General features: G+C 37.2%; 1 protein-coding gene across 6 annotated transcripts in view; it reads right to left on the bottom strand.

Moving 5' to 3' along the window:
• ADAMTSL3 (ADAMTS like 3) overlaps window positions 1–27,283 on the bottom strand; it is a 190,456-nt gene that overhangs the window by 132,360 nt on the left and 30,813 nt on the right. For all 6 annotated transcript variants that reach the window (XM_040569593.1, XM_040569594.1, XM_040569597.1 and 3 more), the window contains exon 3: window positions 25,492–25,611. In XM_040569593.1, the coding sequence (XP_040425527.1) occupies window positions 25,492–25,611 (120 nt within the window). The remainder of the gene's footprint in view (window positions 1–25,491; window positions 25,612–27,283) is intronic.

Here is a 27,283-nt window from a genome sequence, read left to right as displayed (position 1 = left end):
GTTTGTTTGTTTTGTTTTTCCCCATATTAGCAGCTCTTAAAATGTTTTTAAAATTTGACTGAAGTTGACCCTCGGAGAAAAAGGACTTTTTTCCTGGTACATCACTAAAAGCATGCAAAGGCTATGCTTCCCAGCTGATGCCAGCCAGCTTAAGTCTTACCAGATAAAGGATATTAAAGCAGAAGAGTCAAGGCGCACAGTAGCAAATATTACAACTGGAAGAAAATTACAACAGATAACTGTACAGCTTGCTGATGTGCCTCTACTAGCACGTTTTGATTTTTTTCTCCCAAATTTGAGGTAAAATTTAGGTTTCACCTCAGAAAATATACAACATAAATGCTGATCTTTAAACCAGTGTGCAGTCCTCCCAACTGCAGTCATACACCCTAGAGGTAAGCACTGTATACCTCCACCACAGAAATAAATAGCATTTTTTTCTGCACTACAGTGTTCATGAGTCAGACGAAGCAAGAACAACATGATATTGCTTGTAATCCCACACAGATAGCTGCAGGGTCTAAAAGCTGGTCTAGCAGAAGTTTACGAAGCCATCCCCACTTCAGGGAGCACAGTCTGTAATAGCAGGCATGGAACAGCAACTCTGTGAGCTGCGCAGTAACCCCATCAGCAAGCATCTTCAATGTACAAGTCTGCACGTGATCACCAAAACTGACCGAGTCTCCATCCTCCAAAGGTGTCTGCCTAAAGGGAACCCTATATATACAAATACTGCAAAGACGGGCACTATTATATTTTTGATCTGGCTTGTCTCCTTGCATTTCCTTGCTTCAGGTCTTGCTAGGCTCCTAAAGAAATAGTCACAGAGGCTGATGCTGTTTCAGCTGCAAAAAAAGCACTACAAGGATGTTCTGTGCTTTCATTTTGGTTCAACCTTAATTTCTGCAGTGTAATATATAAGCAGAATATAAGCACTATTTGGCAAAACTCAGTCACATAGATTTTCGGACTTGGAACATTAGGGTTTACAATATTAAGTTCAGAAATAAAACCCAAGGAGCAGTGTAACAATAAATAGGGATGGTGCGTATTTTCATGTTATATGTGAAACAATTTGCTTTTACCATAAAAGGGGTTTTGCATATAGCTCATAAGGAACTTGCATAAAGCCATATTCTCAAATATGCTATAGCCAATCGCAAATTCCCTGCAATCAGAGATGAGTCAAAGGAAAAACGCTATCCAGAACCATGTGCCAACAGACAACCGATTATACATCGGTCCCACAGGCTGTTTTGCAGCCAATTTACAAGCCAGCAGCATAAGAGCCAGCCAAAGCAGCAAAACAGTGCCAAGTCAGTACTATAATTGTTTGTGCCATTAAGTGTAAAGAATGCCATTGCTTCCCAATCTTATAGGGAAAAATGTAGCATGGGAATAATGGCAATTACTTGACAACAAATGACTTTACAGAAACCTGTAGTCTTATTACTGCATCACTCACATATCACAAAAGATATTTTAGAGTAGTTTTTAGTCTTTAGTAGTTTAGTAGGTTTTTTTTTTCCTTCAAGAAGTATATTATTACATCAGGGACAAAGTTTTAAAAGAAAGCTTGTTTTTCAATGATGGTTCCTTTGTTTTCTTCTTTGAAGCCACATAATGTCATATATAAAAATAAAGAGTGAAACATGAGCACATTTCATCTGTGATTTTGGAGAAGACATTCAGCCCTGCATAGTGCCAGGTCTCCTAACTGAGCTACTCAAGTAAGCCAGGACAGAACACCAGCAATGTGCCCCTTTTTCATGCAGTAAAATACTCAAGAATTTTCCACACTATGCAAAGAATCACCTGACGTGAGAAGCTCTTTTGCTTTCTTTCTATTCTGTTGTTGCACACACTTCTTGTGGGTTTACTGGTCTATTATATCTATTGGGAATTGGCAGCCGGAGTGAGAATCTGTTATAGATATCTGTTAGAGTAAGGGTGTGCCTATTAGTGTATGTGCTTTGTGAAGTGAACCAAAAGCGTTACTACATTTTTATACGTCTGAGTCTAAGATGCAGACTAACTATAAACTCTTCTCCAAAGGGAAAGATATAATGAGAAAATTTTAATACCATAAACTGAAGTCAATTATGTTACCCCACCCTCCAGTATAAACAAAGAAAAACAAAAAGGGAAAGGGTCCTAAAGCATCTTGGCAAATTCAAATTTCAAATGGAATACTTATATATGTATATATTTATACATCTTCTAGCTTAGCACTTGATATCATAGCATGCAGTTTTGATAATTTTTTTTAGCACCTGTCTAATCTGACAAATCACCATCTCCTTCGCTTGCAGTTCTTTCAGGGAATTATTATAATCTTTACTCACTTTGAACTATTGAATCTAGAATAAAAGTTTAAGCCCTAATACTATGAGTCATCACATACACAAAAATGTATTTTTTTCTGAAATTAGGTGCAATCCATGGTTGTTTTCTTGCCCCCCCCCCCCCCCCCCCCCCCTTTTTTTCCTATTCTATTGGGTCTTTGACAATGCTACACATTTTTTAAAGAATACATCTTGATTCATTTCTCTGCAACATAATTTATAGGTGCACTAGCACCACAGTTCTCCAAACTCTGTAGTGAATAGAACACTTTAGAAGAGAAACTGGAAGAGAAACAAGGCTTCGCCTTTTCTCACACTGTATGGTAACAAAACCTGTCCACCCAGAAAATATAGGTCTGTATCCTTCAATATTTAATATGAATCTCAATGGATTCCAAGGGTTTTTTTGCTCTATTAAGAGCAGCAACAGCTGGCCTACGGTCTAAGAACCACAGCATTGGCTACCAGGCATACTGCTGTAGCCATGTCCCTGTCCTAAAGGAAGAGGTGCCATATACAGTACATTTCCACCCTGCTTGTGTTAATCTTTATTTCAACACCTACTTAAATAGAAATGTAGATAAAGGCATTCCATTTGCAAGGAGCAAGAACTCAGCCTCCTCTTAGACCTAGAGTGGGCAACTGGATATAATCAGAACTATTCAGAAAGTCCCCAGTTGGCACTTAATGATCCAAACTCTTTGGTAACATTGTGCTATACAGAAAGAATTATGAATCAAATACATATTTGCAGAACTATGTTGCTATCTCTGGAAAAAAGGAACAAATTTTATGAACACTAATATTTATTGTTAAAAAAATATAAATATCAATGTTTTTTAGTACATCATCTTAGCTAAAGAAATTTTATAATCAATCCTAGGCAAATTTTCCAAGGGTTATCACCGTGACCCTCAGCATTAAGTTCTTCCTGTTTATGGAGGCAGAAAAATAGCAACTATCTGAGATGTGTTATTTATGTGTGGGTTTGATGTCTTAACAGGGTCATGCCTGTTACAAACTCCATAGTACGTGTACAATTTATATATATCTACTCATACTGACAGCATCAAAAGAAAACTATTCAAGCTAGTTAACATATAGATCATGTATAAGTCACCCTTCATAAAAGGTGGACAAGTACTTGAGAACCTTCTACTGAAGCCTCCAGGCCTAACATACACAACAAAGTACAGCTCACAGCAGTGCTGCAGTTGATTTCAACTGCTGGAGTTAGAGCACTGATTCATATTGCTACTTCAGAGAAGAATCAAAGGCCAGGAAAACCTGTCAGCCTGTGCAAGCTCTCGTGCAAAATATACTGCAGCGGGTAACCTCGTAGATGGACTCTGAATTAATTGGTGCTTCCATTCAGTCATCAAGATCAATCCTGCTAAGGAGAAGCCAATCTTGAATGGTTTTTAATTACAGCAGGTCTACCCAGGAAAATCACTGCAACATCACCATCAAGTAAAAATGGGGCACAACCATAACTCCCACATCCAGAAATGTACAACAGCTATAAAAGCTCCAGAGTGCAAACTCCCTTAACTGTGCTGAGCATAATGAATATTTTCCCAACTGTGCATTTAAACTTGCCACATTGGGTTCTACTAATCTTCCAACCACATACTTTGCTTGTTCTTGTTGATGTATTGAAGCCAGTGTTTCAGATCCCTTTGCTTCAAAGGAGAAGAATTATTTTCTTCTGAATTCTGAAAGCATTGCATCATATTGCTTATCTAAATTCTTTCATAAACTCAAACATTAGCCCTGGCACAATCACAACATTTATGTTTGAGGCTTTTTTCACAGTCATAGCTTGTTCATCCTGTTATTTCTGTAGTGTTGTCTCAGTGAAAACTCATTTAACTCCCTCACAGTTCTCTATGAACAAAAGCTAACTATCAAGGGTTTGAATGATAAGAGAACAGTTTTATAAATCAAACTAGAGCCTATTAGTGGGCATTTTTGAGCAAATATATTAACAACTACTGCTTTGAAGTCAATTAATTCTCATTTTAAAATGAAGCCAAATTATCTCCAAGTGATATCTTTTTTAAAAATATTGCAGATACTGGGAAAAAAAAAAAAAAAAGACTTAAAAATGAAATCCTGAGCAATTATAGGCATTTCTCTTGTAACACTGCATTAAAAATAAACCCAAAGGTTTACCCAATAATCCTATCTACACAAAGACATGTTACTATGAAAATGTAGTAGCATGTATTAACCAATATATGTCAAAGTTCTCACTCTAACAACACAGTCCGTATAAAATATTAAAATAATGCAAGAAAAACAAATATACAGAAACCACTTCCCGTGTATTTTTGCTTTGGGAGGCATACCTCTCTAGAACTCTTCACAGAGAAGGGCTTAAGTGTTCTGTAATAATCCAAGAGGTCAATAAACTCTGTGAAGCACCACGCAACCCAGCCTCTCACAGCACTTTAAAAAACACTAATTATACAGAGCAGATGCAACAAATCCTTCCCTATCCCAAAGACTACTAACAAGGTCAAAGCATGCAAAGTAGAGTTTACAGTTGTCTGGGTTTCATTGTGGAAAGCTTAGCACTTTTCACATTACATAGGATCCAACCCGCAAATTTCTTCTGCATCAATGCATGAGATGTGTCATGAGAAACTTTTGGCATATAAGGCAACATGACGTGAAAAACTGTCTTGGCCCATATGGTTTGCAAAGGCCATAGAACAGTAGTCCTTGCTCAGAGACAAACCAAAATCAGCAGCAGAATACACTGCTTTGGCCCTTCCCCTGCTCAGGGATCCCAGTGCCAAATACAAACTGAAGGATCTGCCAGAGCAGCTGTGTCTGGAGTCTCTGAAGAAAGGCCACAGCCCCACCGAAGCTGAAAACGAGCTCCAGCTGCAGGGGAGCACAAGGAACAGCCAGTTGCAGTCTGCCATTCAACACCTGAGAATGGCCCATCTGCGGGAAATCTTGGACAAAAGTCAAAAGTCTGAGAACATATTGAAATTCAATGGCCACTTCTGTGCTTTAGCCACATGAATATGTTGCTTCCTAAAAGGAGCAGAGTGAATACATTGACAGTGAACATATACACACACACAACACCATCGTAAATATATAGTATATATAAATGTATCAGGTTTTGATAATATATTTATAAAAATCTTGGCTTTTTTACGCTATGAGGGAAACTGTGCAGGTGAGATGGATATTGCACTTGTGCTTTCTCCTCGCGCGGTTTTCTGGCAATGATGGAGCAAGCTACACACACCTGTACAGGCCCAACTTTGCCAGTGAGCTTTGCATTGACCCCAACAACACATTTCCATGTTAAATGAGAGAAACGATGAGAAATATTGTGATTTAAAGCCTGTTTGGTGCCATATTCATAGCAAACTTCAGGGAAACACACGTATTTCATCCATTATCCTACCACATCTAAGATAGTACCCTTTCACAAATACTTTACACAAGCCTTTGAACCAAATCAGATTTCCCATGGATTTGTGTAACAAGACTGAAATCCCACATTGCTCCTCCAGTAGCTGATACAGGCTTAACTCATGCTCAGTCTTTCCCGCACATAAGTGTATTTGTAGCATTTCTCCATTCCATCTAAATGCCTATTTGTACAAACCACATAGTAACTAATTTTTTTGAGGTCTGTCACATCTAGAATGAAATTGGCAAAAAAATCAATAAAAATTACTAGGTGAGGACTGAGATGCAAGCACACACGCCTTCTTCTCTAAGTCTTAGTAAGAGACCAGACTAAAAAAGGAGCTAAGCGTTAGCAGCTGGGCTTTGAAAGTTAGAGTCACTCAATCCCAGGCAGAAAAGGGGTGCTCAGTTCATTGCCCTGTACACTTGGAGCCACTTTCTGTGACGGAGTCCTGAGCATTATCTGCAAACACACGCAAGATGTCTCAGACACACTCCTTGTTCAGGCCACAGATAAAAACTCATAAAAGCTGGCCATTTTTAAACCATCCATTTTATGACTGGCAAAATCTTATCTTGACTCTGTCTTAATGGTGATTTCTACTCAAATCTGAGCAAACACAGAATATCCTCAAATGACCTTATCTACAAAGTGAAGATTTCTAAGGCTGTGCAGAGGAGCTCTGCTACTTGTGTCAAGTGGATCCCTTTTTCATCTGGAAGGGTGAATGCTGCACATGCCAGTGAGTTTGAGTAAGTTAACAAACGATAATGAATATTTTCAGCACATAAAAGAAAAAAATATTAACAACTAAGGACATATTGAAGCCTTAAGAGTGGTAGAAGTTGTTTATTTTCATATGCCTCTTTGCTTGGCAGAAATGTGGAATACCAAAACCACTCCCCATAACAAGCCAGAGTTAATTTGACGGCAGATGACTGGCAGTATCTCTAAGATAAACAGAAGGCTTTTTCTTCCATGTTTCCATTGCCTTTTTTATTATTTATGATTTTAGGCCAAAATATTGTTTGGTAAAGCAGATGTAATGCAGAAAGGCTTTTGTTATGGGACAAAATAATTGTTCATGCTCTAGGGAGTTTACCTCATTGAAAGCATTTGAGCAGTTTTAATTACTCTCCACAAAACGTCAGGTACAGCTGACAAACAGTTAAGCTGTAATGCCTCCCAGCTATTAGCTCTCACCTCCCACTTGAAGCCTGGTGCTTAACTGTGCATTAGAGGCGAAAACAGGTCTGGATACTCTCTGGATAAAAAAATCATAGGCATAAGGGAATCATGCAACTCAAACATACAAGACGTGAGGGCAGATGATTTAAAGTACACGGCTTAGAACAGATATGGACCTTTCACGCTACCGAAGAGTAAAATGTGTAAAATAGTCTAATTGCACTGGAAATCAACAATGCCTCACTCTTTGTCAGCATGACTGCTGTTTCAGAGTGAGAACTGAGTTTAAATGGATCTACACTCCATCTCCTGCTTTTCTGGAATCCTAAGTGCCCAATCCTGTAATCACTACTCAAAGTCTGGGTGCAACAGCAATGTGAGCTATAAAATATCACATCTTTATGTAAAGAGAAAGAAAACTGTTTTTCATGATTTAAAATGAGACTCACTGAACTCAGTGGAAGAATTCCCACAGGAAAATCCCACTGCTTTTGCTTTTGGACCAGATCTTAAGCAGAAAATGAAAGGCCAGACAAAAGAACTGAGATGGAGAAGAGGAGGGAGCAGTTAGGTATGTCATAATATCACACGTAATGACAAGCAGGACTATATTAGAATACAATCTGCATGTTCTCAAATAGCATCTGCTTATGTCTTGTATGTATTCTCCTTTAAAGAGTAAAATTGTATCTGCTTGAACAGCAATCATCTTTAAACATGGTGGCCTTGAATTTACCAATCAGGAGGTTCAGAAGTTGAATTCTATTAATATTTGCAGCTCCATACAAGCAGTAAGAGAAAGTAATTGATACCCTCACTGTCACACAAAAATGAACGGTTTCAAACAATATTCATTTAAGAAAATATATCCTCTGGACAATACTTATAACAGCAGGAACCATCCTAGTGTAAACATATAAACCTATAAAGTTACAGTGGTATTGCCAAACCAACTTGAATAGTATCTGGATGCACATGCTTTGCTGCTTATTGGCAAAAAACAGCTGGAAATTTTCTTCATCTCTGCATATCAACTGTGAAATGCTGGGTTAATGGAAAGAATTTTATTTTAAACAATGTTAATAACTATAAAGGTTGCTAAGAAAAAATATTGTAACAAGGAAAAAACTGAACAAGCAATGTATGAATATTTCAGGAAGTAACACAGGCCAGGAATGCCCACTGAATCAACTGTTATTTTCATATATCATTAAATACATATTAAAGCAAATAACATACATATACTAGTGTAACACTAAAGAGATACTGATTCTGTCTGCCAATGTGTTAGATATCTCAAATGCGTGAGCTGGGCGAGCATGGCATATATTTTGCCCATAACTGGTACACCACAGAATGCAGTTCTGGACTGAGGCTCCAAACAGACATTTGCAGAAGTATCACAGCCTTTTCCACAGACAACTGTATCACAATGAAACACATTAGTTTTTTCGTTTCTCTCAACACTCCCGTTGGGAGGTTACTTCAGACTCTCACACTCATGATGGCTAGAAACCCTCCTCCTAATTTTCAGAGGGAGAGTAACTAAGGACAATCCACTTGCTGGTGCACTCAGTGCCTGTAAATACTACTGCTTCTCCTTTCTAGGCTCTTTCCTAATGAAGTGACAGGCAGCAATCATGTCACCAACGCCTTTCGTTAGCCAGTACAAACCCAACCTGCTATAACATACGTTCTCCATTCCCTAATCACGCTGATAAGCTTTCTCTACATCTGGTTTTCTGAATGTTTTCCATATCAGGCTTAGCAGTACCAGCAAGGTAGAACCAAGCTTTACATTGCTTCATTTCCAGTTTTTAGCTTCATAAAAAAATTTGCCTTTGTTCCCTACATGTGTAACAATGCACTTTGTTCTACTACTCCCAACTTCAAGGTCATCCAGTAACTACTGTACTGTCTCTTACTCATCTGCGTTGACAGTTCTTTCTAACTTTATCTTATCTTATAACGTAATGAGCCCAATCTCAGTCTTTGTTTCAGTCATTAACAAAAACACTAAGCAGCTCTAGTCCCAGGGTGACTCTGTGCATACCCTTCTCTAGGCCAGTATTCCCCTTTCGGCACAGGCAGTCATTATCTCCGTCGTCTCCCATTCCCTGCTCATTTCCCAGCTCACCCACAAGACTGCATCTCCTCTAAGTTAATTTATAGCATGGCATTATATCGAATGGATATACTGAGTCCAGATAAATGAGATCTGTATTCCCCTTAATTTAGGAAACAACTGATCAAAGCTATAAAATGACTCAGATTAGGTCTGATCTTTTTCAGATAAGTCCACTTTCTTCAATTTCTCATTTACCTTCATTTTATTAATTACTCCTTCCTCAAAAAGCATTCCAAAGCCTTATACACTTAATATCACACAGACACACTCAGAGTTTCCTGGCTCTCTCTTCTATATATTCCAGTACTACATTAGCTATTCCCAAGCCACTTGGTACCACCCATGTTTTGATAGATTTGTTATGAATTCCTGCTATCAGAACCATGATTTCACATGCAGTTCTTTAAAAGCTCTGTACAGAATTCTTGTCAGATCTCCCCAATTTGATTGCATTGAAGCTCTGAGTTTTGCCACCTCTGTGAATTATTAAAATAAGTAGTAATCAAATCCTGAAGAATACATACCATATCTTGGTAAAATTCTATTTACGGAGTAGTTCACGACTGGTAGTAACATTGTTTTTTTTAAAAAATAAGTACCTATTCCTTAATATGCAAGATAGAATTTTCACTTCAGAAAGCGTCTACATAGCTGTGTGCAATAAATACAAAGGGGCATACATAAACTCTATTATCATAGCAACAAACTAGATCTAGAAACATATTCATGCAGCATTGTGTAACTCATTTACCAAAGAAGCTACACGGGGAGCTGTGTATGGAAGAGTAAATCCTTCTGGTCCTGGTACTAATATTTCATACCCAAAGCATAATTTGTCATAAAATCTTATACATAATGGTCTTTAATAGATAAGGTGTTGACAATAACCACAGCTTTCTTTCTAGAAAGTCTACAGCTGTTATAACATGATTATTAAATTCCAACCAAGAACCAAGCACATCCCTCATTTTCAGCCTGAAAGTACTCCTCCAATTAAATCTACGCTGTTTATGTAAACTAACATCTACTCCATATGGTTTAACTTAATTCACATAGACTCCTACTGCACAGATAGCAAGGACACAGCAAGTTTGGTCTGCATTACAAGCACAGGATCAGACCCCAAACACAAAAACTTATGAAAACAACTAATAGTCTTACAATTTTCAGAACTCCCCGCTCCTGCTTCCAGTCCCTCTATTTCTTGCCTTTTTTTCCATCCAATTCTTCCACTTTTAGTGTAACACACAACAATGTGAACCTGGGAAATAGAATACTATAAAAATCAAACCAGACAGTGTTGCTAGCATGATGTTAGTGCTTAATGTAATGTTTAGCTTAGGTGGTTGCTCTATGGTTCTAAATATATTATTTATAGTCTGGAAAAGGTGAACGTTATCCTACTAGAAGAACAGCTATCAGAGATTAGGAAGACTCACAATCATGAATCCTTTATAGCCAGTTACTAATTGCCAGTAAATATATGGTCAGTTTACAGCCAGAAAACTATGATGAAAGTATGTATTGTTATAGTTTGTAGCATTCAGCATTCCCAGTAGATAAGATAGAACTGGAAGGAAAAAAGACTTGAGACGGTAACTGCAGTAAGAAAGTAAACAAGTGCTAACAAGAAGCTCATCCACCAGAACCTATTTTCTTTAAGCAACTTTAAGAGGTATAGACAGGGGGCAAGGAGAGTAATTAGGGGGTTGGCTACATTAGAATTTTTTTTCCAAGTTGTATATAATACCAAGAGAAATGCCTATCATTGTAAAAAATATGTATATAATTATGCACTTTTAAAAAAGTATATAAATGTATATCATTTAAATAGCAGAGAGAAAGCCTGAACAAAGGATCAGGGGAGAACAAGGGTTTGTGTGCATCCTTTAGCCCCTTTAGGATTTTTATTATATTTATATACATATATTTGCAATAGATTTAAATAGTTGTGATTGGTTACTTCTGACATAAATTCCAGAGAAGAATATTAGTGACTCTGATTTAAGGCCCTGATTTTCAAACAAGAATTTTGAGTCAACTAGAATTATTTTATAACCAATCTATATACAAAGTGAAACATAAGCACATTGGCTAACAATCCATCCAGACTATGGACCTTTTCAGAACACTACGAGATAGAAAGCACTGTAATTCTACTTGCTACAAAGTGGAATCACACCAAAAGGAAAAAAGATAAAGCAATTGCCTCACATTCAGTGACAGGAAATGCTAAGTTTTTAAAGCATGTTTCTTAGTACATTCCACTTAGAATTATTATTATTATTATTATTATTATTGTTATTTTGCATACAAGAATAACGCAGTAGGCATCAGCAGGGATTTTGCTTTCTAGCCCCAAGTTTACTAAGACACATACAGGGCAACTTTGAGCACAAAAAGTGGCAAGAAAGACACAAAATTTACAAGGTAATCATTTTTTTTTTTGTCTGTTTTCCTACATATAACTAAATATTTTCATCTTGTTAATATTATCATGAAATGAATAGCCTACACTGTTCTTGTTTTGTATGACCTTGTCATGCTTCAACTGCACTTTTTCCACATGTACCTGCACCAACACACACACACAAATTGATTAGAAAGTTTTGTTGAAATCCCCACCAGCTAAATAGCATTACTGACACTACCCTGCAGACAAATCAGCTTTCTCCTTGTCAGCTGCAGTCATTCAGATCTGGCCTTCCTACCTCCAAATTTAAACCACAACCAAAGTGCAGCTGCAAAAGTCATCTCTCCTCCCACTGTAGGTCCTTCTCCTAGACCCTGTTGGTTTCCTGCCAAATCATATTCAAGTAACTTGTCTTCACCTACAAGATCTTGCCTAGTAATAAATAATATAGAAATAACCACAATATGCTGAGGAATTATCAAGTGAGTCCTTTTTTAAAAAACTGGATGAACAAGACCTTGCGTTACACCTCTCTCTACCAATTACAGCCCTATCACATTTCACACACTACGTCCTCCTCCTTTTCACACTCCCTTGCCACAGACCTATAACTTACATATTCAGTGTCACGGACTCCCTCTTGCTCCAGCATCCTACAGGGAAGATGCAGATGGGGGAAGGAGAAGACGAAAGTGTTGTAAAACAAAGGGATCATACCCAGGAAAGCAGAGCCCCCCACTCAAGGACCCTTCAGCAAATTCCCAGCTGCAGCCTAGCACCCCAGTCTGGCCCAAGTCACGTAAGCCACTTTGTCCATCGCAGGACTGGCCACAGAGGCTACGATGCAAGTTTGTGCAATGCTCATCCTATACTGGGACACAAAAACAGTGCAGATGTAGAGGGACCTGCAAGCAGACTATCTGACTAGTGCAGTTACAGGACTGCAAACACACAGAAATCACTTTCTAGGTTTTCTCTTTTGTTTTTGTTTTGACCTAACATTACCGTGTTCAGAGCTGTTGTAAGCAGGTAGCTCCCCTCTGAGTCCTGACTGCAACTTTGCTGGGCATGTCTAGCCACACATTTAATTACAGTTTGGAAATTAGACGGTCAGAAGATTAACTAAACCTTAAATAGAAAAAGAGGCCTTCTGATACATAAATCTTGCAAGTATAGTTCCATATAGCACAAGTCCAGATTCCTGAATGGTTTATGATTCTGTAAAATCTTCACTGTGCAAGACTGCATATACTTAAAATTTGCAAAGGTAGCAGCTTAAGTTATTTCTAGGCAGCTCATAAAAATCTGTCTTTAGCACTTTTTTCCTAAAAAGAAAAAAAAAGTAAAAGAAAGAAAACCAGACATACTCTAAGCTTAGTGAAAAGATAAGATTCTGGATATAATACCAATATGACTTCACCCTTTATTTTGTAAAGTTTCAAAACAACACTAGATGAAAGTTTATACCTAAGCATAGGGAACCTGCCAAAATGAAAGTGAAAACCCAGCAAATTATATTTCAGACACCTTGACATATTATGCACCACGCATGCTGTCAGCTTCACTGTCCTTTCCTTTGCTGTAGGCCGAATGCTCGAATACCAATCTTATTAAACTACAACTCTGAATTTATCCACTATATATAACATTCCAGATGTCGTACCAGCTGGGAACAGGCCCTTAGGCCATCTTTGGTTGATCTCTTAGTCGCTTTCCAACTTTTGCCAGGCATTCATCCAAAAATATGAAGGAAAGTGCTAAAAACAGATGTCAGAGCTAATGGTTTTTTTCTTCATGGTAGGAAATACAGAAAACTTGCACCCTACACCTATTCTATGAAATATGAATGTTGTCAACAAACTGTAAGTTAATTTTAAATTAAATCATAACATAGCAAAGTTAATTCATACACTATTTTTCTGACAACAGGCCAGCCTCCATCAGTCTGTTCTTTGAAAATATTATGTGGTCATTTGGATTTTTTCATTAACTTGGAAAATCTTCTGATGTCGTCAATCTGCAAAAATGGTTTCAAGTCCCTCCTTTAAGAAAAAAACCACGCTTAAGATGTAAACTAGACTGATTGCAATTCATGGTAAGCTTTATGACAACGTCGAAGCACTGGGAGTTATTAAAACTGCACACATTTGAGCTATGAAGGAGGAAGACCTGTTGGCCCCATCTTATTACACAGACTATTTCAGCTTCCACTCACTGCAATATGAACAGGGAGATGTTCAGATCTTCCCAAGAGGTGCTCTTTTTGGGGTCTTACAGGAGTTTAAGCATGGAATTTCAAAGAACGGGGCTGGAAACAAGGCCCTGATCCTGCCAACACTTTTGCACATGTGCATCCTCACTTATGTGGGTATTTCACAGACATAGATGGGAGTCCTCACATGAATTGAGTTATGCATGTGCATAAGTGTTTGGACCCTAAACTGTAAGGTCTGTGGAAGAGAAGTCATCTGTCCTATCTGCTCTAGATGCTGTTCCAAGTTCTGTCCACACCAAAGTATTAACAGACATACGTTGAAACAATTTTCAGAAAGACTTCATGATGCTGCTAACAAAACCTCCCTGCAGCATGCAGGATCTTGGTCTCACCCAGCAAAGTAGAGAAGATCACTTCAATTAAAATTATAGATCTGAGTAGGATGATCATTCCTTTTGACATTCTGAAGACACCCGTTTTTCAAGAAGGAGTTATTCGGAAATAGTCTTCACTAAGAGCAAGTCACTAGCTGCACAGAAAAAGGAGGGCTACTCATAAGAAATATTTTCACCCTCCCTTTCTTTGCTTCCCATTCATTACAGTGTAATGCTGAAAATATGAGAAAAACAGACTGCCCTATAGCCCATATTGAAGGAGCAGGAGAAGAGCAAATATTAACTGGCAAGTTCACTGTATAAAAATATTTGAGGAAAAAAAAAAAAAAGTATCTTTTTTAAGTGGGATGATAAAAAGAGCAGGGAAAGCTTAAAATTTAGCCCTAGTACTTAAATAAGTTCCTTGGGATATAATTCTGATTCATACATTAGAATGCAATATTACCCTAATGTAAGTGGTTACCACTGAAGCCGGCAATCAAAGGTGGTAAAATTTCACTGTTTATAGTTTGATATTTGAAAATATACATCATCTATTAGTAACCAAAAAAAAAAAAAAATCAAGCCAATGCACTTTACTACTTGTATGTAAAATTAATGCATTGTAAGTAATATTTTAAGTCAGTTTTATAAAGCTTTATAACAAAGAGGTATTTTGCCATGTTATATTGATATGATGCATTATAAGGAACTGTCTGAAAGAGCTCAGTTTGTTTCTTCTGATTTACACCGTATAATAACAACATTTAGACAAAGAAAGATTGCTGGCCTGTATACCATACAGATAAGCAAAAGTGATTTTTTTTTCTTTTTTTTTTCTTTTAGCAAAGATGGGTTATGTGTGCAGTAGCAAACTGCAGTGTCAGTATATTGTGATGTGAGTACAATATAAAGAAGCAAGACATCAAACATTTTCAAAACAGAATTCATGTCAGCATTCATGGCATATGAATGGCTTTACTCATATAAAAGTAACACTGGTAGTGTTACTACCAGTAAGTATTATGAAGCTAGATTCCACAGGTTTAAGTGACAGGAATTCTAGCCCAATTGTTCGAGAATATTACAAAAAAAAAAAAATCAGAATGTTTCCAGTTTTCAGAGGTCCAACTACTGGTCCTCTAGACCAAGAATCAGTTTAGCAGTTACCTCTCTATAGCAAAGTGGGGAAAACAGAGAATGAAAAGGAATATTTGATTTACCAATCATTCCACAAAACATGGTACCTACTGTTTGTGTCAACAACATTAAAGTACTTAAGACTAGTGTTCAAGTACAGCATTACTCTACCAAAGACCACAATAAGTAGTCAAAGTATTGAGCACCCTCAACCATTGCTTTAAAGCACATGCAAGCAGTTACTTCTGCACATAGCTTTGGACATGCAAGAAGGTGTAATGACATTCAAAGAACATCCTGCACACTGGAAGTTGCTTCAGTGGTTTCCTGGGGATAATGATTTAGAGGCATTAGGGAAAAAAAAAAAAAAAAAAAAAAAAAAAAAGAAAAACAAAACTTTTAAAGCTATGTCCCAAATGGAAAAACAACTATTATACATAAAACAGAAAAGTCACTCAGCTGTCATAACATGAAAGAATGTGAATAATATTTTCCATATATACACATATATATGTATATATATAAAATACAAAATACTTTCTCAGTTCTGTTACTGAAAGCTATGCTCATCCTCTGTATCCTCACATACTGATAAGCCTCCAAAGCTAGACTCAACAGCAATGGTGATGGGAGCCTACCCATGCAACCTGACACTTGAAATACATTGCATCAAGCTGTTTAATTGTGTATTGCAGCTATTTCTTGAAAATCAGCTTTTTAAATTATTATTATTATTTTATTTTTTTAAACCAAACTATTCCTGAATATATTGTTTCTTCAACCTAGTCTTGTTCGTATCCTGAAGCTCAATCATTCTTGCCCATCCTATGACCTGCCCAACAAAGCAGTTCTTTTGGTTAAAAAAAAGTGAATAACATCATTTTACTCTGTTGTTTGACCTTCTCCCTTTCCATCAATCATTACCCTATCAGTCTCTTAACAACACCAAGCAGCCAGGGCATAACTCCCTTTGCAATAGAGATGACTGTTTATAAAACAGCATAACAATTTAGTGTCCAGTCATTAAAGGAGAAGAGCTCCTGGTATTCCTGGCCATATTGCAGCCAGATCACTTAATTACATCACGAACTTTTACTGAAAGAGATATCAAAAAAGACAGTTGCTGAAAGCTAGGAAATAACAGGACAGTTCCCTTAGTTTGTCGTTATATCAATAGCACGTTATTAATGTATGTTGTGAAGCTTGGTACAGTTTGTTTCACATTAGGAGCATTAAAATACTTCAGACCTTAAAGTATCACAACCTGTAACACTTTCTAAGCTCTGAAAATAATAAATACAGCTGTCAGCGACGATCCTCTCAAGAACCTATATTTACCATTTTGCTGTTACTGCCAAAATTGGTAATTAATGTACGTAATTTTCTTCCTTGTGAGCAAATAACTTTTGAAGTCTAATAGTTAGTAGGAATAAATCAGGTTTACTGGCAATGCTGACAGTTATTTTGAAATAGCGTGAAGTGAAATAACTGTCTGAAGTGGTAAAGAGATTGTACTTTAGCTGTCCCAAGGCTGGCTCATTACGCAAGTGCTAATGATATCAAGTACCATTTTAAGTATTTCTAGAAACAAAGCCAAGATATGCATATTTTTAAAAGAAGGCTTTTTACCACACCTTCCACATTAGTGGCATGCAAATTGGTGTAGATTTATTTAGTTTCAAGTGTTCATCTCCACTAAGGTAATTGTGACACCCAATCTATGCTATAAATCTGTTTTCCATGCTGGACAGGCCTGAGAGAATAACTGTAAAGGATGAGAGGGATGTTATCCACACACTCTGCAATGTAAGTACTTTGTACAGACGATGTAAATTCCACTTAAATTACCCGTCTCCTTGCAAAACAATAGAATGACATCAGAAGAACCTTACATAAAAGATTCATTTAATCGAGCATTTTTCTCATTATTTCAAAGCCAATATAAACTGAAGTTTCTTTTATTCTTGCACTAAGGCTTTCCATGCTTAACGTGTCAACAAAGAGAAGCTGCTGTAAACTCGCAGGTCTTTAAATGTTATCTGTGGCAAAAGCAGCACAGAAGAAAAACCCAATTAATCACAGACATTTTCATGAAAAATTCAGCAATACAATTTTACCTCCTAATTTGTGAAAAACTTAATTTTTCACAGCTTGAATAAAGTCAAAAAATTTACCTACATTGTTAAAAAACAATACGGTGTTCTGATCTTGACTGAGACCACTGACATGTTCTAAAATGTATTTGCATCACCTGAATGAATTGTGTGAACAAATTCACCACTGGGCTTTATCAGCCTAAAATGTCCTCTCTTCCATGCACAATCTGAAGAATGACTTTCCAGTTCCAAGCATGTTTCCTACAGCACTTGTAACATATCTTTTTGATTTAGAAGCACTTCTCTACTATATCTCAATGAATGCTTATTGATAGATGACAGTAGTGGTGCATCAGAGTAGTTTAAGCATGGGATCATTTCTGTTACATCCAGACCTTTGAGTGTCTTAATTTAGAAGTCTGAGGCTAAGCCTTTATCAATGTCAATTTTTGGATAGTGCATGTGCCAACTGCTGGGGGCACAAGGAGGTCAGTGGTGAATTCACATTACACTGTACGGATCTCTCAGTATTTAATCATTGTTCTCCAATAAAGAATGTCAAATGAAGGTCTAGGCTGTGTATTGTTAACTCATTTCATCAGGTGTTTTGTTACTACTTCAAAGTGACAGAACTGAGTTTAAGACTTTGCAGTAAAATGTTTGCCCAAATACATATCCTTGTCTGCTTCTAGGAGAAAAAGACCTTAAATCTATCAGTAGGAACTGAAAAATACTTTGGGGAAAGTTCTACATTGAAAACCTAAGAACATGAAAAAATGAACTTTCAAGAAAAGATCAAGTCCATTATGAAAAAACACGCATGGCAGAGATGGTCTAAAAATAAGGGACTTTCAAGTTTTGATATAGACCACTCAGACTGAATAAAAATACAAATGTAGCAAAGATATATGCAAAGGGAAAAAAAAAAGAAAAAGGAAGAAAAGTATATCAAAAAGTAATTTGTCACAACAAATAAATTTTGTTTTCCTTTAGTAGACAAGATACTCCTGATTTTTTCCTTACGCAGTCCCTACAAATAAACTTCCTCTAATCTGAAGCCTTTCTACCCACATCAGTGGTCTCAGTCACATACTGGCTGCAAGCTGCTGCCAACACCACCCCAAGCAGGGATACAGAACAAAGCTTTATGCATCCCTGTATAGACTGGTACCAGTTAGAGCAGCCTCAGTATTCACCTAGCACCGAGGGGGCCAGGAATAACAGAAACACATGAAATAGTTTGTGTTCATTCTCCCTTCTTCCTTGACAAGTCATCTGGGGGAGCAACTTGAAAAAAGGTTAATTTGGGAGCTGTTTTCTGCTACCTGGGAATCCTCTGGCAGCAGGTAAGGCCGGTATCAGCACAGACAGAAGGACCAAGGATCCAGGCCACTGAGTTTTACCACAAGATGTAGTGAATTAGGATTACAAACCTATATACCATTCATAGAAGGTATTTAATCCAAAATGGTATAAAACGTGTTTTCTGCCCAAATTGTATTATTACAGGTTCCCTGTGAAGGCCGTATCTCACGTGAGGCAAAGACCTACTGACTTCAGCAGCTATGATTTACACACAGATCTTTGGCAGGGTTGGGACAAATTCAGTAACACAAAAAACAAGGAAGCCTGTAGTTCTTAGTGCACAAAGAAAAAAAGCCTTAATGTACTGCACGCAGCACTTTCACTATTTTCTCTGTACAACAAAACCCCAGGCTTAAAATGTTAGTCGGTGCTTTAAGAAGTGCCAGCTGTCTATTCAGTTTGCCAATAAACAAAAGTATGTTAAACAGCTTTCAGTTCACTAAGCAATCTATCACACAAAAGAATATATCATTAATGATATAACTACTTGTGCAAATGCTAGTCACACACTTCCGGCAAGCAATTAGGCTAAACAAAAGTATTTTTTCAATAGGATCATACCTACTGACTTATACAAATACCAGGCTGTAAGAGAAGTTTTGCCTGAAATTGTAAGTGGTTTTCATTTGCTCTTAATCCCTACCTCCTTTCCCTCCCTCCCACTCCAAATCAGAAACACATTTCCCTTGATTATGGAGCTAATTTCTATACCCAAGTAAGTTATCTTAAAGGTAAAATAATAATAATAATAATAATAATAATAATAATTAATAATAATAATTTAGAAGACATTCAAATTAAGCCTGCAAATAAAAAACAACTGTGTCAAAATATAGGCTAAAGAAGCAAAAATATTAGGAACCTCCTAACATCACCTTTGGGTAAATTTCTGCTAAAACACTAAGTGATGCATTATATCTTCACACAGCCTTGCAAACATATGGCTCTAAACTCCTTGAACACGATTTAAAACTCCGTATTAACATCTGTAGGATTAGTACAGGGTACCACAAACCTGGCCTCAATTTGTTACTCACATGAGTAGTCCCAGCTCAGAGAATGGAATTACTTGCAGGATTTGGGTCAGTGGAGTTGGTGTTGAATGTTCAGTTACTCTAATATCAGCACATTGTCTGAATATGGATTGCAAGGCCAGACCATTTTTCAGCCAAAGAGGAATATTTCTAACAATATTGAAATTCAAATAGCCGAGCATTAGAAGTTACATCTCTGGTGCTTTGACAAAGTTAGTTCTATCAGCTCACTCAGAATACTCAAATGAAATCACTGGAGTGTTGCATGTAGAAGGTTTGCAACACAGAAAAACACCCAAAATACTTTATGTCCACTTAACTGCTTGCTTTCCAAAAGAGTCTTTAAATGAAGAGCTGACTGGGATTTAAGTTTTTTTAATAGTTCTGAATGCTTCTTTGGGATATCAACATAAGTGTCATGTCACAGTACAGCAAGTTTTTGGCTCCTCCAAAGGAAGGCTGGGACATTATGTATCTGGGTAGCAGGCGTGCCACTAACTACAAATCTTTCTTTGTCAGGATTAGAGCTCGTCTTCACCGATGTGTTAACTTGAAACAAGTTTTGTCCTTTACTCAACCCATCTCCAAGCTAAAAAAGTTCTAGCTCCATTTCAGTGGTGATTTACATGCAAACTAGCTGGCCAACATGGGAGGGAATAAAAGGGCACAGGCAAGGAGTGGAGCAGTCAGAGCAGGAAAAAAAAAAAAAAAAAAGTAGGCTGTGGTTCTCATACAGTTCCACACGCAGAGTAGAGAAGATGGCAATTATCAGCAGGCAGAGTGGGAAAAGCGGGTGGGAGAAAATGCTGGAAAAATCTGTCAGCCCAGCTGGATCCACAAGACAACTTCTGTCCCCATTGTTGCAGGCTGTACAATACGCAAAAAAAACTTGAACAAGCAAACTCACCACTGTAAATTAAAGGTGGAATAATAGGTTCCTGTTCTATCAGTTTATTTCTGCATTATTTAATTATTTAAGTCCCCCCAGTCCTGGGTTCTACTGCCTTATTTTCATTAACCCTTTAAAAACCACAACAAATACACACACCCCAAAAAGGCAGAAACCAAGCCAGAGTATTTCTCCTTGTGGAGGACAAGGCATATATCAGAATATTCATTCTTCCAGTTTTTGCCTTCACTTTGTAGCAGACTTTTCTTGCAAATCCAAAGAAAGGCCAGTTATAAAAAGAACTACACCAGCCTCAGCCTGTGTATTACAACTTGCACATCTACTTGGAAACAGACTCACTGGCTTCTACCTCACCTCACATATCTAAACACACTCAAGTCTAAAAGTGCAGATTTTCATTATTTTAATTGCTTGCTGGGTGGTTTCAAGATGCCAATATTTACCACTCTTCCTGACTGCATTTTTAAAAAGATTTGTTTAGAAACACTACAATTCTTTGCCAAGATTGGCCTACTAAGTGCCATATGTCTAATTCCAGAATCAGGGCTTCCTTGTTATGAGTTTAAATTGGTAAACATCATAAAACGTAGAAGGAGAAAAGTCAGCTAGAAAGCTAACTGATCAAGTAAACATTTTCTCACTTAGAAGATAACCTTTTTCTTTTTCTCTAGCCCCCACCCCACGCCCCAACCTCCAAGGCCCCGCTTCCAGCTGTCTCATTTAGCCAGCCAAAGTGGAAAGGTACTTCAAACATCCAGCACAACCAAGCTTTCACTGCTCTCCTTGTTGGTGGTCCGTCATATGGAATGGTTTTAATAGTTGGAAGCAATGCCTTAAGTGTCAGAAAACAAGAACACTTTCTGTAAGAAAGCTTTCCAATACTACTAGTATTCTAGAAAAGAAAAAAAAAAAATCTTATAGTAGATTAAAAGGTGAAAAGCCAAAAGAAATGGGAAAAAACTAGGAAACTATTCCTTACGGCAAAGTTCAACTCATATCTTAAAGTTGGAGGAAGGGCTATTATTTATATACTTGTTTAAAAACTCATTCAGAGTGATAGGAAAGGGGCATATTTTTTTTTTCAGTCTCAGATTTCTAATGGCAAGTGAAGTCTTTGGCTACACATCAAAATCTATCTGGTGCTATGTTAGATTTAAATTACATTGACTCAGTAGAATTTTAGAAATGCAGTATGCAATACACTGATGCAAGACATAGCTTGCTGAACAATGCAAGAGCTATAACAAAGTACTCAATGTACATATTTCTGCTCTTTAGGAGCCCTCAAAAAGTATTTGCTTTGAATCACTATTTTTATTTTTCCCTGAAGATAATGGAGCAAATGTGTCAAAACTATTCTGTACCTTTCTGTTCAGATGTCACAAAAATACCTCACTGAATAAAGGTAGCAGTATCTGATCTAGTCCTATAAGACATTTTCTTCTATAGTCACAATAGAGGAGGTAAAATATATATATATATTCACTGAATTTAGAAACCATCTAGCCAAAATATTTCATCTGCATGTAATTCTTAAATACACACATAGCAACTGAATATGCAAAGGGGTTAGTGCAATCCTGTGCAAAAAATGAGAGCACAGTCTTGCCAGATTAAATCAGAACAAAATGTACTGTCTTGCGTGTACAACATGAATCCATATGTAATTTTGCTGGGCTAGAACAGAGTACAGTGTGTTCCCATTAATATTTACTCATCTTCCATTTCAAACTGTAAGCTTTGTATTTTCAGATAGCAAATACTTTTGAATATTCAAGTAACAGCTAGTTCTATTTTACTGAGATTACTTACTGACAAAGGAATCCTGAATAAACTGGCTCTCTGCTTGAAAAATATCACTCAACAGCCAAAGAAAACCCCTCTGAAACATTCCTGTGTTTGGAGGACGTAAGGAAACTCATCTTGGATGATGATGATGGTGCTATATAGAAATAATACTCATCTATCCTATCAAACTGGACATTTTATTGGCCTGGGTATCAGGTACAGTGCTAAGTGGGAAAGGGCACACTTGGGAACACGTGGAAGGATCACTTTTCCTGTAAGGGTCTTGACATCTTGTTGACTAGCCAAAAAGACATGGGTTCTTCTCCCGCTCCCATGCTTCAATCTTAGGAGCCTGCCATGCATTTTCATCTTTTATTCTCTCTTCCATGAATACAGACAGACCATCTGACAATGGATTGAGTAAGACTTGTCTTCAGTTTTGTTGGGGTCAAGCACACAAGGTTATTTCACTTTCTCAGTTTTCAAGTAAATTTATCTTAGGATGTGCAGGAACAACAAGATTCTGTAGAGATGCCCAGGGGACAACTCTGGTAATGTATTTCCCCACTGGCCAGCACCCTTTCAAGGTGGGGCAGGATAGAAAGTGAACAGCTGAAATTAAACTAAATTATGATGTGTGAGAATAAGCTACTGTGTTTTTTTTGATTAGGTGGCAATGTTTCTGTACCAGTTCCATTCCAGTGTTGGCTACGTTATGTAATTAAAAGTAGCCTTTCAATTTACATAAATTCCTCTTTATTCACCTGCATATCCTTATCAGAACTACTGCATTTGTCTGCTTAAGTATTAAGAATGATTATAAGATGCTCTGTACCATATGTAGTAGTTTCATAAACAAGTAGGATTTTTTTTTCTTTTTCCTTTTTTTTTTTTTTTTTTGCCAGTAACATGCCTGACCATCTACTCAACAAAATGGAGTAAACCAAGTAGCTGGTGTAAATTATATCTCACACCTATCCATAGCAGCCTACAAAATTCAAGAAATTAGCCAATGAATTAGTTTCGCCACCCAGTTTAAGACTTCTTTCCATTCATAAAGTGAATGTAATATGAAAGAGTAGAATGAAATACAGAAAACAAGAAAGTTATTTTTTGCCTCAGTTTGAATACACAAATTTTTTATGAACATTTCAGCAGAAGCATAAGTAAATTATAACTGTACATCATTATGATTCTATGATTAATGTCCTAGACAAGGACAAGGAAACAATCTACAGAATAATTTTTATTTATTTATTTTACACCCAGGAAAGGAAAGTAGACACAGGGCTACCTGCATTCCTACATTCCTACCTACATTCAATGCATTTATACGTATTGAAAAGTCCTAAGGACTGAATTTCCTCTGAAAAGGAACTACCACTAATAATACATTTGCCTTTATTTTCAACTTTCCAAAGTTTTAGCTTGAGTTCCAAGAACTCAAACTTAATTTCTTACTGCTCATTCTTCCTGCACTGTCTGGGAAGAGCAAGCTTCAAAGCTGAATTACATTTGTGAAAGAACAGAAGCTGACCATATCCAGGATCTGATTCAGATCCCAATGAAATTAATGGAAAACTTTCCATCAAATGCAATTGAGCTTGGAACAGGTTTCAGTATAGAGCTATGCTGGTATTTGAGGTTTTGTGGGGATTGGGAATTGTTTCATTTTATTTTTTAATCAGCAATGCTATTCACTTAGTACAAACAGTCTATTCAAATAGACTCAGACAATCCCTCAGTTATTTTATAGCCTTCTCTAAGAAGTGCTCCATTTAACGGAGATTATTTTGAACAAAAATGTATAAACTTTGCAGGATTTTTCTTCTACTGTCATTAAATGCAGCCTGGGTTGCAGCTGCATTTTTCTGTACTGCAAGTTGTTTCTTTCTGAGGTGTTTTGTCCAGGGGACATCTTACCTGAAAACCTTTTCTAGAGATGATACAAGATCTTCTAGGGTAACAAAAGTATGAATTATCCTAAACATATATAAGCTATATTCAACTAACCTACAAGTTCAACATGCTTGCTACTTAGTGTTTTCAAATTCCTTGGGTCCTCCTAAACAGCTACTCAGTATAAAGCTTTAAACTCATCTCAGTTCTCTTCTTTTTTTAAAGCAGCTCATGAGCAAACTCTTCTTTCTCTGAGTAGGTGCTGCAAGGAGATCACCTTTCAAAAATAAAACTGTCAGTCACTAGACAGAACCATACCTTGTGACTGCTGGGCAAGTTTAGCTCTTCTCTCACCTTGGGGGATTGTTTCCTAACAAATTCCCTCTTCTTACACTAAGACATGTACTGTAAGTGTCTATGAATGTAATTCAGACTGTTTTGATGTGGAGTTTCAACTGACTTCTGGAACACATTGTGTTATGAGTAAATTTCCACAGCATGCCACACATTTCCTACGTTTACTTTAGATCTTTTGCCAAGATTAACAACATTTCTTTCATGTTGCTTTCTTTATATTTATATCTATATTCCATGTTTAACAATGTTTCAATGGGTCTGGAGAAAGCATTAAAGATCTTTAACTTTAAAATACATAATTTGTTGCTTTCTAAACACTCTGCTTCATCCATTATTCCACTTTGCATTTGTTTATAATTCACTCAACCTTCCCTTCTGAAAACTTCATGAACTGACAAAATTTGCTGACTTTTCACAAGCTAGAAAATGCAAGATCTGCCTTACACTGATTTATCCATGAAATAAAACAATTAAGAATAGCTCAAAAAATTCACAGAAACAACAGTAAATTCTAATTCTACACATTTTACAATACTAACTATAAACATCTATTAACACATAACTAAAACGTTGTTGCTTTCATCTCTATTACATCCCATAAACTTTTTCCACAACTGGTTTTGGCCTATTATTTTCACAACTTCAATTTCATTTTGCTATAGTGTGTTATCATTCATTTTGCTGTAAGTTTGATGCATCGTCAAAAGATACCAGACACTGTTTCTTAATTTACAGTAATATATATCTCAGAGTTACATGAATGTGACAATCTCTATCATTTTCACATATGGCATACTGACCTGGTCATCGTAACGGTAAGTGAGGAATTGTTCCCCTGTGGTATCCTCAAGAAAACTCCCTTGTGGAGAAAGCGCAAATTCAGGCAAGAAGTATGCACCTTGGGACTGCTCTGCTCTTGTCTGTAAGAGATTCAGAAAGGTCATGTTACAGCTATTACAAACAGAAGTCAAGATTTTAAACTATACGTATAGTTACAATGAATAGACATGAACTGAGTAAAATGTTTTGTGTTTTTAAGGCACGGTATTTCAGGGCGGATACTTTGCTCCAGAGGTCGGTCACAAGGATTTAACAAATGCTTACAGGGATCCAAAAACAAACAAACGCATTGGTAGCAGAACCACCTATTAAAGATAATATCTCTGGCTTATCAATTACCACAGCTGAAAGACAGTGAAAAAACACACCAAAAAAGCAACATCAAGTTATGATTTCTTTTTGGTTACATGCTTCACTAGACTGGCTGACAAACTTGCAGACAATAATGGGTTTTTAGTTAAATACATCACGTCTATGCTTACAGGAAAGCACAAAAAGAGAATTATAGTTTAGAAGACACTTTGGGAGTTCAGCTAGACCAGCCCCCTCAAAGTAGGGTCACCTGTGAGCCCATGACACTGAATTACTTTCCTGTCCTGCAGGAAAAGATTGTTGCAAAGAATAAATTGGATGGTGGGAGGGGGGAAATGACTGAATTGAACACCAGACAGTGGTCCATATAAGTTCTGTAAGTCATGCACAATTGGTGAACAGTGCTTGAGAACAGGCCAGGAGAGGAATACAGGCCCATTTTGAGCTCCAGAAGAGCTAATTCTGTCTGAATCAGAGCCACTATCTCCAAGTTGGCTGACACTTACACCCTTGTTAGGCAAAGGTCCATGGTCTGATCCATGGATTTTCAGGAACCATAACACTCTTTGAATACGCTAGACATGCTGAAGACATACTGGTTGAATATGCTGTCATTGCACTGTTGGTCTAAGACAGCCCAGCCACATAGCAATTATACTGCATGGACACTTATGTCCTCATTCCTACTATCAGGCAGCAGCTCTACCCTGGAAAGCTAATCGGTTTGCATACAAGAGAAAATGAGCAATCGTCTTTTGAAAGAAGGGTACTGGATCCAGCTGGGATAAGGGAAGAGTGGGAAGGGCAAGAAGATGAAAGTTACCTTCCAAGAGGTTGAAACCTTTTAGGGAAGAAAAAGACCGAACTGTACAAGTTACAGCTGGACATTTACCAACAAGTCAACTTAACAAATGGAGTTTAATTAAACTGTTCTTATATTTTGACATATGCAATAATTTTACAGGAAAGCTTACAGTTGCCATCAACCAGTTTCCAGACTGTTGGCTAGAACTGTACCAAACAACAGGAGTATAACCTCAGTGCCAGATAACTAGAGATTTCAAAAACAGTCTATGTAATTCAACCAGTTTGTAGTGGAAAAGGAAGGCAAGAGCTTCTGTAGTTCCTCTCTTGTGCAGGGAATTCACTTTCTGAAGCTCACAACTTATCTCATAAAAAACAGATGCCATGTCATTCTCAGTGTGGGTCTGGAGAAACTTAACATTGCTGTTGCTTACTCTGTTCTGCAAAGAAATAGCTGTCAGCTTCTTAGACTGTAAACCCCATCATTCGTGACAAGCATTAAATTAACATACTTGTTCTAAATTGAGCAATCTTCATATAAACTAGAAATAGCTTGCAAAGGACACGTCTAGACTAGGGTAAAAGGTCACACTTTAGCTTGCTGGACTGAAGAAGATTTTAAAGAGGATTTTTTCC

The sequence above is a fragment of the Cygnus olor genome, chromosome 11 (genome assembly GCF_009769625.2).
Source record: "Cygnus olor isolate bCygOlo1 chromosome 11, bCygOlo1.pri.v2, whole genome shotgun sequence".
In the NCBI taxonomy this organism is placed as follows: domain Eukaryota; kingdom Metazoa; phylum Chordata; class Aves; order Anseriformes; family Anatidae; genus Cygnus; species Cygnus olor.
Note: the sequence above shows the minus strand (reverse complement) of the source record. Positions and strands in the feature narration are given on the sequence as shown.